At 39.7% G+C, this 13,003-nt stretch overlaps 1 protein-coding gene across 1 annotated transcript in view; it reads left to right on the forward strand.

Annotated features, from left to right (window-relative positions):
* WDR70 (WD repeat domain 70) overlaps positions 1-13,003 on the forward strand; it is an 811,922-nt gene that overhangs the window by 151,018 nt on the left and 647,901 nt on the right. The window contains 1 exon segment of the mRNA XM_053701217.1: positions 11,136-11,195. Within this exon segment, the coding sequence (XP_053557192.1) occupies positions 11,136-11,195 (60 nt within the window).

The following is a 13,003-nucleotide window of genomic DNA, read 5'->3' on the forward strand; positions in this document are numbered from 1 at the left end:
TACGTCGGTCGAATGACTGGGGAAGGCGGAGCCTAGGAGGGATCATGTGACCAGCTTTGCTGGGCTCTTTGCCATTTCCTGTTGGGGAAGAGAATATCCCACAAGTAAGGATGACGCCGTGGACCGGACACACCGTTGGAGAAAGTAATTTATCAGGTAAGCATAAATTCTGTTTTTCTGTTCTGGCCCGGAGTGGTCTGTGGTTGAAGTCGTGGTCTGCTGACATGACGTCCAAATCTAGATTACTTTACCTTCCATTTAAGGGAAAGATTCTTTTCGGTGCAGGCCTGGACTCTATCAAAACCACGGTCACGGGGGGCAAGGGTGCCTTTCTTCCACAGGATAAGAAGAATAAGCCTAAAGGTCCTAATTTTCGTCTCTTTCGTTTGGACAAGTCCAAACAACAGCAGCCTACCGCGAAACCCGTGCAGTCCAAGGGATCTTGGAAGCCTTCTCAGTCTTGGAATAAATCCAAGCAGAGCAAGAAGCCAGCAGAGACAAAATCAGCATAAAGGGGCGGCCCCCGATCCGTCTCTGGATCTCATAGGGGGCAGACTATCTCTATTCTCAGAGACTTGGATGAGAAACGTGCAGGATCCTTGGGTTCTGGAGGTCATTGCCCAGGGTTACAGGATAGATTTCAAATCTCACCCTCCCACGGGCAGATTCCTCTTGTCAAATCTTTCATCAAATCCAGAGAAATGAAATGCCTTTCTAGAGTGTGTGAGGGATCTCTCCTCTCTAGGAGTAATTGTAACGGTACCTCTAGCAGAAAGAGGTCTAGGGTACTATTCAAACCTTTTCGTGGTCCCAAAGAAGGAGGGCAAGTTTCGCCTGATTCTAGACCTAAAGTGCTTAAACAGGTTTCTGTCGATCCCATCATTCAAGATGGAGACAATTAGATCTATCCGGCCCTTAGTTCAAGAGGGACAGTTCATGACTACTATAGACTTGAAGGACGCTTACCTTCATGTGCCAATACACAAGGATCACTTCAAGTTCCTAAGATTCGCTTTTCTGGACCAGCACTTCCAGTTTGTAGCTCTCCCCTTCGGTCTGGCTACTGCTCCAAGAGTCTTTACGAAGGTTCTGGGAGCTCTGCTCACGGTGGCGAGATCCAGAGGTATTGTAGTAGCACCTTATCTGGACGACATCCTGGTCCAGGCTCCATCCTGCCGGCGGGCAGAGGATCATTCAAGAGCTCTTCTACTTCTTCTTTGATCTCATGGATGGAAGTTAAACTCAGGAAAGAGTTCTCTGGTTCTCAGTACCAGAGTGGAGTTCCTGGGCATGATAATAGACTCTATATCCATGAATATATTCCTGACAGACCAGAGACATTGCAAAATTGCCTTCAGCTGCTTTTCCCTCAGACCTCCTCAAGACCATCTGTGACTCAGTGTATGGAGGTGATTGGGCTCATGGTATCCAGCATAGATTTAATTCCATACGCCAGGTTCCATCTCAGACCTCTTCAGTTGTGCATGCTGAGGCAATGGAACGGCGATCACTCAGATCTCTCCCAACAGATTTCTCTGGAATCCCTCTGTTGGTGGCTCTCTCCGGATCGGCTGTCCCAGGGGACATTCTTCCTGAGACCATCCTGAGAGATTGTGATTACGGACACAAGCCTCTCAGGATGGGGAGCTGTTTGGGGTGCCAGGAAGGCACAGGGCAGGTGGATTCGGGAAGAGTTGCTTCTTCGGATCAACATCCTGGAACTTCGAGCGATCTTCAATGCTCTGAAGGTTTGGCCCCTCCTGAGTTCATCCCAGTTCATCAGATTCCAGTTGGACAATGTTACCTCGGTGGCCTACATCAACCATCGGGGGGGGGGGGGGGAAACGAGAAGCTCCCTAGCCATGAGGGAAGTATCTTGAATTCTGGAATGGGCAGAGACGCACAATTGTTCGCTGTCAGCGATCCACATCCCAGGTGTGGACAACTGGTAAGCGGATTTTATCAGCAGACAATCGTTTCATCCAGAGGAATGGTCTCTTAACCTGGAAGTGTTTGCGGAGATATGTGGTGTCCCACATATTTTTGCATATTTGCAGATGGGGGCACCGGAGATAGATTTCATGGCGTCCATACTCAATTTCAAGCTACCCAGATACGGGTCATGGTCCAGGGATCCCCAGGCAGAGCTGATAGATGCCTTAGCAGTGCCTTGGGGGCTCAGCCTAGTCTACATATTTCCACCACTTCTACCTCGAGTAGTGACCTGCATCAAGCAGGAGCAAGCATCGACTATTATGATTGCTCCATCTTGGCCGCGGAGAATGTGGTTTGCAGATCTGTTGGGGATGTCATTGTCTCCTCCATGGAGGTTGCCCTGTCACAGAGATCTGCTGGTACAGGACCCCTTTGTGCATCAAAATCTAGATTCTATGAGGCTTACTGCGTGGGGATTGAACGCTTACTCTTAGCCAGGAGAGGGTTTTATGAGCATGTGATTGATACTCTCATTCAAGCCAGGAAGCCGGTCACCCGACGCATCTATCATAAGGTGTGAAGGACCTACTTATTCTGGTGTGAGTCTCGTGGGTATCCCTGGCATAAGGTTAGGGTATCTAGGATCCTTTCCTTCCTCCAGGACAGTTTGGAGAAGGGACATGCCGCCAGTTCCTTAAAGGGACAGATTTCGGCTTTATCCGTATTACACAAGAAGCTCGCTGAGCTTCCTGATATACAGTCTTTTGTTCAGGCTCTATCCAGGATCAGGCCTGTATTTAGGCATTCTGCTCCTCCTTGGAGTTTGAATTTGGTTCTTATGGTTTTGCAGAGGGCTCCGTTTGAGCCTATGCATTCTCTTGACATTAAAGGGCCATAAAACCCACAAATTTTCTTTCACGATTCAGATAGAGAATACAATTTTAAACAACATTCCAATTTACTTCTATTATCTAATTTGCTGCAATCTTTAGATATCCTTTGTTAAAGAAATAGCAATGCACATTGGTGTGCCAATCACATGAGGCATCTATGTGCAGCTACCAATCAGAAGCCACTGAGCTTATCTAGATATGCTTTTCAGAAAGAATATCAAGAAAATGAAGCAAATTAGAGAATTGAAGTAAATTAGAAAGTTGTTTAAAATGGTATTCTCTATCTAAACCATGAAAGAAAAAATTTGGGTTTATAGTCCCTTTAAATTACTGTCTTGGAAGGTTCTTTTTCTACTGGCTATTGCCTCGGCACACATAATCTCTGAGTTGGCAGCCTTGCAATGTGAGCCTCCTTACCTGGTTTTTCATGCCGATAAGGCTGTCCTTCAAACTGGGTTGGGATTTCTCCCTAAGGTTGTATCTGATCGCATCATCAATCAGGAGATTGTAGTTCCTTCCTTATGTCCTAAAAAACGGTTACTTCATAATTTGGATGTAGTTCGAGCTTTGAAATTTTATCTTCAGGCTACGAAGGATTTCAGACAGACTTCATCATTGTTTGTTGTCTATTCGGGGATGCACAAAGGGCAGAAGGCTTCTTCCACTTCCCTATCTTTTTGGCTGAGAAGCATGATTCACTTGGCTTATGAGACAGTGCGACATAAGCCTCCTCAGAGGATTACGGCTCACTCAACTAGAGCTGTGGCTTCTTCTTGGGCCTTCAAGAATGAGGCCTCTATGGAGCAGATTTGTAAGGCGGCTACTTGGTCCTCCTTACATACTCAAAGTTTTACAAATTTGACGTATTTGCTTTGGAGGAAGCAGCTTTTGTGAAAAAGCTCTTGCAGGCTGTGGTGCCCTCAGAATAGGGTCCGCCTTTTCCCTCCCCTTTTTTTCATTCAGTGTCCTCTAGAGCTTGGGTATTTGTTTCCCACAAGTAATGAATGAAGCCGTGGACTCTCCTCATATTAAGATGAAAAACATAAATTATGCTTACCTGATAATTTTATTTCCATCTGTATGAGGAGAATCCATGGCTCCCGCCCGGTTCTCTGTTGGGCGGACCTAAATTTCTTTGGTTTTTCTTCTGGTACAATTTATACCTTGATATTTATCCTACTGTTCCTTGTTCCCTCGGCAGAATGACTGGGGGATGAGGGGAGTGGGGGAGGTATTTAACCCCTTAATGACCGAGGACGTGCAGGGTACGTCCTCAAAAAAAAGGCAGTTAATGCCTGAGGACGTACCCTGCACGTCCTCGGTGTGGAAAGCAGCTGGAAGCGATCTTGCTCGCTTCCAGCTGCTTTCCGGTTATTGCAGTGATGCCTCGATATGGAGGCATCCTGCAATAACCTTACACGGCCATCCGATGCAGAGAGAGCCACTCTGTGGCCCTCTCTGCACCGGACATCGATGGCCGGTATCGTTGGTGGGTGGGAGCCGACTTGGGAGGCGGGTGGGCGGCCATCGGTGTTCCCTGTGTCGTCAAGGGGGGGCGGGATCGGGGGCGGGCCGTTAGGGGGCGCGCACGGGCGCGCGCGCGTGCACGGAGGGTGGCGGGCGGGCGCGTGCACGGGGCGGGAGCGGGTGGGAACCGCTACACTATGGAAAAATTTTTTGGTAACAAATGGCCAAATCTTGTTTGTGCAAAAGCACAAAAAGAGATCATGGAGGGGTGGGGGGGTTGGTTTTGTGTGGGGGGAAGCTACACTGCAGAAAAATTTAATAAAAACTAAAAAAAAAACATTTTTTCTGTTAAACTGGGTACTGGCAGACAGCTGCCAGTACCCAAAATGGCGCAGATTAAGTTAGAGTGGGAGGGTTATAGAGCTGTTTGGGGGGGATCAGTGAGGTTGGGGGCTAAGGGGGGGATAGTACACAGCAGCATATGTAAATATGCTTTTTAAAAAAAAAAAAAAAAAAAAACATAGCTTTTATTTTAGTACTGGCAGACTTTCTGCCAGTACTTAAGATGGCGGGGACAATTGTGGAGTGGGGGAGGGAAGAGAGCTGTTTGGGAGGGATCAGGGGGTCTGATGTTTCAGGTGGGAGGCTGAGCTCTACACTAAATGTGATATTAACCCTGCAAGCTCCCTACAAGCTACCTAATTAACCCCTTCACTGCTAGCCATAATACACGTGTGATGCGCAGCGGCATTTAGCGGCCTTCTAAATACCAAAAAGCAACGCCAAAGCCATATATGTCTGCTATTTCTGAACAAAGGGGATCCCAGAGAAGCATTTACAACCATTTGTGCCATAACTGCACAAGCTGTTTGTAAATGATTTCAGTGAGAAACCTAAAATTGTGAAAAATTTAACGTTTTTTTTTAATTTGATCGCATTTGGCGGTGAAATGGTGGCATGAAATATACCAAAATGGGCCTAGATCAATACTTGGGGTTGTCTACTACACTACACTAAAGCTAAAATTACCCCAAAAAGCTCCCTACATGCTCCCTAATTAACCCCTTCACTGCTGGGCATAATACACGTGTGGTGCGCAGTGGCATTTAGTGGCATTCTAATTACCAAAAAGCAACACCAAAGCCATATAAGTCTGCTATTTCTGAACAAAGGGGATCCCAGAGAAGAATTTACAACCATTTATGCCATAATTGCACAAGCTGTTTGTAAATAATTTCAGTGAGAAACCTAAAGTTTGTGAAAAAATTTGTGAAAAAGTGAACAATTTTTTTTGTTTTAACGCATTTGGCGGTGAAATGGTGGCATGAAATATACCAAAATGGGCCTAGATCAATACTTTGGGTTGTCTACTAAAAAAAAATATATACATGTCAATGGATATTCAGAGATTCCTGAAAGATATCAGGGTTCTAATGTAACTAGCGCTAATTTTGAAAAAAAGGGGTTTGGAAATAGCAAAGTGCTACTTGTATTTATGGCCCTATAACTTGCAAAAAAAGTAAAGAACATGTAAACATTGGGTATTTCTAAACTCAGGACAAAATTTAGAAACTATTTAGCATAGGTGTTTTTTGGTGGTTGTAGATATGTAACAGATTTTGGGGGTCAAAGTTAGAAAAAGTGTATTTTTTTTCAATTTTTCCTCATATTTTATAATTTTTTTTATAGTAAATTATAAGATATGATGAAAATAATGGTATCTTTAGAAAGTCCATTTAATGGCGAGAAAAACGGTATATAATATGTGTGGGTACAGTAAATGAGTAAGAGGAAAATTACAGCTAAACACAAACACTGCAAAAATGTAAAAATAGCCTTGGTCCCAAACGGACAGAAAATGGAAAAGTGCTGCGGTCATTAAGGGGTTAAGCCTTTGGCTGGGGTGTCTTTGCCTCCTCCTGGTGGCCAGGTTCTGTATTTCCCACAAGTAATGAATAAAGCCGTGGACTCTCCTCATACAGATGGAAATGAAATGATCAGGTAAGCATAATTTATGTTATTAAAGGGCCTATATAGTAAAAAAAATGACATGCTCTAGTCTGTTTGAGCATGTAATTTAAAGACTATCGACCCTAAACTATTGTGTGTTTAACTCCTGCAAAGGGGTTAAACGCACAGTATAAATACCTCTCGGGACCAGCAGAGCACTGCTGGTTCTGAGCAAACAAAAATAAACTGATTCAATCAGCTGCACTGGTCACAAAACTCAGTTATGGAATTAGCTCTGCTGATTTGATCAATGATTTCCGTTTGGAACCAGCATTGCTTGTGAGTCCCTAGCGATATTTCTACTGTGTTTGGATCTGGAAAATTTTTCAGACTTAAATTACAGATAAAGAGGGTAAACTAAATGAAGGAATGAAATGAAAGTATATTTCAGAGTAGCTTTACTCTTCATAATAAAAGTGTCTCTTTAAAGAGATATGAAACCCCAATTTCTTCTTTCATGATTCAGATTGCGCATGCAATTTTTAGCAAGCTTCTAATTTACTCCTATTATCAATTTTTCTTTTAAATATGCCCTATATGTAACCAATCCAGTAAGACCAGTATTATATGTATTACCTAAAATACATAAAGCTAAAGAAAAAACACCTGGATGCTCTATTGTGGTGGGGATAGGTTTTGTATTTTCATCCATTGCTACTTTCAGTATAGATATACATTCTTTTTTCTAAGTTGGGATTAATCTGCCAATAATGTGCAATATTCCTCTTTTTAAAATATATATGTTGTTTTTTTTTTTGTTTTTTTAATATGCAATTCTATTTCTCATGTGATCATCTAAAATAAAGCAAGTTTGGATGTGCTATTATTTGCATCCACAAGATGTCACTATTGTGTAATTGGTTGCTCACGTGAGAACAGGTAACAGGTGAAGGGTATATAAGTCATTAACCTATGTATTTTAAAGTATACATGACTAAGGGCCTATAGTAGGCCTGAAACGTTGTAATTCTTTTTTCTATGGACCCTATGTAAAAGAATAAAGGTCGTTTTAAAGAATATTTTGGAGGCTGGAACAATCTCTTTTTTTGTTGTTTGGATCTCTGATTGGATGTGGCAGGTATGTGTTCTGTGCCCCACAAGCCAAAAGACAGGTGTGCTGTTTTCCAAACCAGTTGAGAAATGGCTAAAATGCAAGTCTGTCAAAAGAACTGAAATAAGGGGCAGTTTGCAGAGGCTTAGATACAAGGTAATCACAGAGGTAAAAAGTATATTAATATAACTGTGTTGGTTATGCAAAACTAGGGAATGGGTAATAAAGGGATTATCTATCTTTTAAAACAATAAATATTCTGGTGTAGACTGTCCCTTTAAGAAGCAGCAGTCTTAAGACCGCTGCTCCTTAACTCGTACGCCTCCTCTGAGGCTGCAGACAGCAATCTGCCCAATCGCATATGATCGGGTTGATTGAAGCCCCCTGCTAGCGGCCAATAAACATATGCAGTCGGCATTTATCGATGTGCGGCGGACATGATCACTACAGCAGATCATGTTCGTCCTCACAATGGTAAATCTACCCCATAGAATCTATCAGCTACTATGGTAAAGTGGCTCTCCTAGAAAGTGATAGCTTTCTGCATTATGTGGGTTCTAACATGACTGTCGCTATGTTTTTATGTGGTACAGTTTGATAGGCCACAGGGCACATATTGTAATAACAGGGCTGTCTTCATCAGCCACCATATCATTGTAGTCTGTGTCTTATTTGTGTTCTAGCCCCAAAAATGTGTATTTTCCATTGTATGTCCAAAATAACAATCATCTCAAGTTATCATACTTTTTTTTATCTTTAGCTACTGTAACTATTATTATTTTACTTTTTATTATTGTTATATTTTATTTCCAAACCACAAACAGGTTATTCATTGTGGAAATAGGGAGTGCAGCTAGGTTGCAATTCATATAATTACATTCTAGAATTTGTATCAATTCTGTTGGCAGAGACACATTATGATAATAATAGGATAGGTTTGTGTAGAACAGGAGGAGGGTTTTGTTTTTACTATCATGGGCTTAGGTAAACGGTCACCCACAGCAAACTAGATCTGAAATAACCTCCTTCATACATAGTTGTATGATACAGCTTCATACATTAAATCTCAATGGCCGTTTTGTTAAGAAACAAATGTTTTTTAGTGCAGTCAATACTTCAGGACATCTCTGTAGTAAACTATTATTGCAGTTACCATGAAAATGTTACCTTTACAAACGCCATTTTAAATACAGTACATTGTACAAAATATGTTCAGTCTAAAGCCACACTAACATTGGTTTCCCCTTAATGCATTTTTAATGAATTGCTATACCGCTTGCATAATATTAAATTTATGGAAAATAAAATTTAATTTTTATATTTGAAACGGCTGTTTTGGACATTGAAACCATAACCCATTGTTCTCAAGAACATGCCCATTCAAATTGGCTTGTTATGTGGGAACATGAGTTATTTCGGAATATGAATTGCTATGTGGTTATAGCCCAGCTTTTTTGATCTTTTTAACAATACAGCATAATGTTCCTAGCTGATAGCTGTGCATAGTCTATAAAGAGAAATTTAGAGATAAACTGTATTAAATAGTTTACATGGAGTTCCTTTACATTTATTTTGTCAAATGAAATAACTGATTTTGCTTCTTAAAACGACCACATATGCAGAATTTATGAATAATTTTGTATATTTAAAGGAACAGTTGTTTAAAAAGATAGATAATCCCTTTATTACCTATTCCCCAGTATTGCATAACCAACATGGTTATATTAAAGGTATAGTAAACACCAAAAATGGTATTGTTTAAAAAGATAGATAATCCCTTTATTTACCATTCCCCAGTTTTGCATAAAAAATACTGTTATAGAAATATACTTTTTACCTCTGTAATTACCTTGTATCTAAGCTTCTGCTTACTGCCTCCTTATTGCAAACAATCAAATTTTCCAGCCACCGAGTATTTTTTTAAAAGACCTTTATTTTCTTTGGCAGGGTCCATAAGTATAACAAACAAGCAACGTTTTAAACCTGCAATAGGTTCTTGGTCATGTCAAGAACGGTTCCTATTCCAGGTTTGAAATGTTGTTGGTTTGTTTGTTATACTTATGGACCCTGCCTAAGAAAATCAAGGTCTTTTAATAAGATACTTGGTGGCGGGAAAATTTGATTGTTTGCAGTTCAGTGGAGACCTGGCTAGTCTCTTTCCTTGCCCCACTCTGGAGAGTGTGCCATCTTCCCCCGTGGATAAAGAATACTGCCTCCTTATCTCATATCTTTTGAGAGACTTGCATTTCAGGCAATTAGTTCTGACTCTTAAATAACTTCACGTGCGTGAGCACAATGTTATTTATATGAAACACATGAACGAATACCCTCTCGCTGTGAAAAACTGTCAAATGCATTCAGAGAAGAGGTGGCCTTCAAGGGCTTAGAAATTAGCATATGAGCCTACCCTAGGTTTAGCTTTCAACTAAGAATAACAAGTGAACAAAGCAAATTTGATGATAAAAGTAAATTAGAAAGTTGTTTAAAATGACACGCCCTATCTGAATGATAAAAGTTTTATTTGGATTTTACTATCGCTTTAATACACTTTTTACCTTTGTAATTACCTTGTATATAAGCCTCTGCAGACTGCCCCCTTATTTCAGTTCTTTTGACAGACTTGCATTTTAAGAGGCAGCCTTCAAGGGCTTAGAAATTAGCATATGAGCCTACCTAGGTTTATCTTTCAACAAAGAATACCAAGTGAGCAAAGCAAAATTGATTATAAAAGTTAATTGGAAAGTTGTTTAAAATCGCATACTCTATCTGAATCATTTAAAGGGACAGTCAACACCAGAATTTTTGTTGTTTTAAAATATATATAATCCCTTTATTACCCATTCCCCAGTTTTGCATAACCAACACAGTTATAATAATACACCTTTTACCTCTGTGATTAACTTGTATCTAAGCATCTTCTGACAGCCCCTTGATCACATGACATTTTATTTATTTCCAATTAGTGCAGTGTCTGCCACAATCCACGGGCGTGTTCATCTTCTGACAGCCCCCTGATCACATGACATTTTATTTTAGCCAATTAGTGCAGCGTCTGCCACAATCCATGGGCGTGTTCACAATGTTATCTATAGGGTTTAGAAAAGAATAAAAAACAGAGGCGCCAACATGGCCTAATCTATAGGGTTTACCTGAACTAGCTCTCCCCAGCTGTGAAAAGCAAATACAAAAGCATGTGATTAGAGGCGGCCTTCAAGGGCTTAGAAATTATCATATGAGCCTTCCTAGGTCAAACTTTCAACTAAAAATACCAAAAGAACAAAGCAAAATTGGTGATAAAAGTAAATTGGAAAGTTGTTTAAAATTACATGCCCTATTTGAAACATGAATGTTTTTTTGGACTTGACTGTCCCTTTAAGTTATGTACTCGAGAACCAGAATTTGTATTTAATGCTTCTTTGGTACACTGTCAATTCCAGCCCTGCGTTTATATTCACCAGTTGTCTCTGGAGAGCTCAGGAACCTTCATTGGCTACAATTTCATAAACAGAGACATACATTGTATATTGTTGTTGTTATAATTATTTAATACATATATACTCCAAGTTTTCTTTTCCTGCAACTGAGATGATATATAGAAATAACTCTTTTTTTGTTGCCACTTGGTAACAGCTCAGTAAGGGTGAAACCAAGTATATCACATTGCCTTGTAAGAAAGTGAATAGCTTGAAAAATTGTCATTACAAAAAGTGCTTTATTCCTAAACATATTGTGAATGTTTATAGTTCTGTTTCATTCATGTATTTATTCATTTATTGCAGAATCCTGTTAAAAGAATTCCAGACTCACATGAAGTTACACTGCAGCACGGCACAAAGACTGTAAGTTATGGTTTAGACGTTCGACTTTTTATTTACGGTACCTTGGTTGTTTGTTTCAGATTATGGAATTAATTGCAATCCTATTTAAAAAAATTATCACATTTTATTTTTCTACAAAATTGACTATTACTGTCTGTCTAGTGTCATCACTTCTTTGGCGATAGCTTTTACAGTACATACACCCTCCACAGCATATGGGTTTAAGTCACGTGCACTAGCATTTCCCATTCACTCATTCTTCAAGTGATAGAAACTTCACAATATCACTCACCTCCAGAGGCAGTGCATGCAAGTACATGAGACCTATGGCCATCTGCCCCACAAGTAACATGTGCTAAGATTGTGATAACGTTTAGTAAAAACATTTTAGCAACCATATGTGTGTTGCAAAAGTGCTTCTTATAGAAAAAAATTGCTGTGCATGTTAGATCGGGACAGTGTGAGTCATAGTTAAAAGACCATTAAAAACAGGAAAATTGCATAATAAATATCTGCATTATAAAAGACAATGCAATTGATTTCTTATGACTAATTTAAAAATATACTTCATTATGCTTGCCCCTTGTATCATGTGACAGCCATCAGCCATTCAAAGACTCATATACTTATGTACTGCAATTTTGCACATGCTCAGTAATAACTGGTGCCTCAGAAAATGTGTATTTAAAAAGACTGTGCGCAATTTGTTCTATCGGAATTCATTTTGACTTTAGTGTCCCTTTAAAAGGATATAATACTCAACATTTTTCTTTCATGATTCAGATAGAGCATTCGATTTTAAACAACTTTTTAATTTGCTTCTATTATTGTTTCTTTGCTCTCTTGGTATCTTTTGTTAAAAAGCAGGAATGTATGCTTAGGAGACGGCCTATTTCTGGAGCACTATATGACAGCAGTTTACATTAATTTTATCCATTTGCAAGAGCAACACTGAAAAAAGTGGATGAATAAAGATTAAATTGTGTTGTTAACCTTACACAGGGACTATAAAAGCCTGTTATTTTTACTTCTTCTTCCTTACACATTTAAAGACAATTTTAGGTGTCAGTGTGCTTACTATGTAAACTGTAAGAAAGCTTAAAATGTATGTAAACTCAGGAGGAGCTAATAAATGACAGGACTTATAAAGATAAAATGGAAAAAAAATATCTGAAACGACAAAGCTGACTGCAGCTGGAGGGAGATTTATGAAGTGTCACGGAAATGTGTACTTTGCTAGAGTTTGGACATTGTACACATAAATACTGTAAAGAGGTGTTAAAACATTTCTGACATGACAAGAGAAAATTGATGTGTTTTTTGATATTAACAGTATGAGTTATATAGTCCTATGAATATTATGGTCACTGCAGTACGGTTGCCAATTTGTCAGTGTCCTGATGTCTGGTCTTAGTATACGCTAGAGGGATTTGATCCCTTTTTATTATGAAATGCTACTGACCTGAAGGAAAAATAAATGACTGGATCCATAAGTGACCGTTAAATATAACATATTTAGCTGAATCTCGTTTAGTTATATAAAATATGCAGCTCCTTCTGAGGCTGAAAACAGTAATAAATCATTTCTAATTCTCGCATATTTTTTTTCCTCTTCTTTTTGCCCTCACCTAATTGGCTTTGCACCTCTTTCCTTTCCCAGCCCTACCTTTCCATTCTTTCTGCTTCATTCTTTCTTTTTCTCTTCAGCGCAATATTTGACAATGTATAATCCAGCTGTGTGCTTGTATTCAACAAACATTCAAAGGTGACAGTGCTTAAAGTGTGAAAGATTTATTAAAATGTAAAACAGTAAGACTCAGCAGATTTTT

Source organism: Bombina bombina, chromosome 2 (genome assembly GCF_027579735.1).
Source record: "Bombina bombina isolate aBomBom1 chromosome 2, aBomBom1.pri, whole genome shotgun sequence".
Taxonomy (NCBI): Eukaryota; Metazoa; Chordata; class Amphibia; order Anura; family Bombinatoridae; genus Bombina; species Bombina bombina.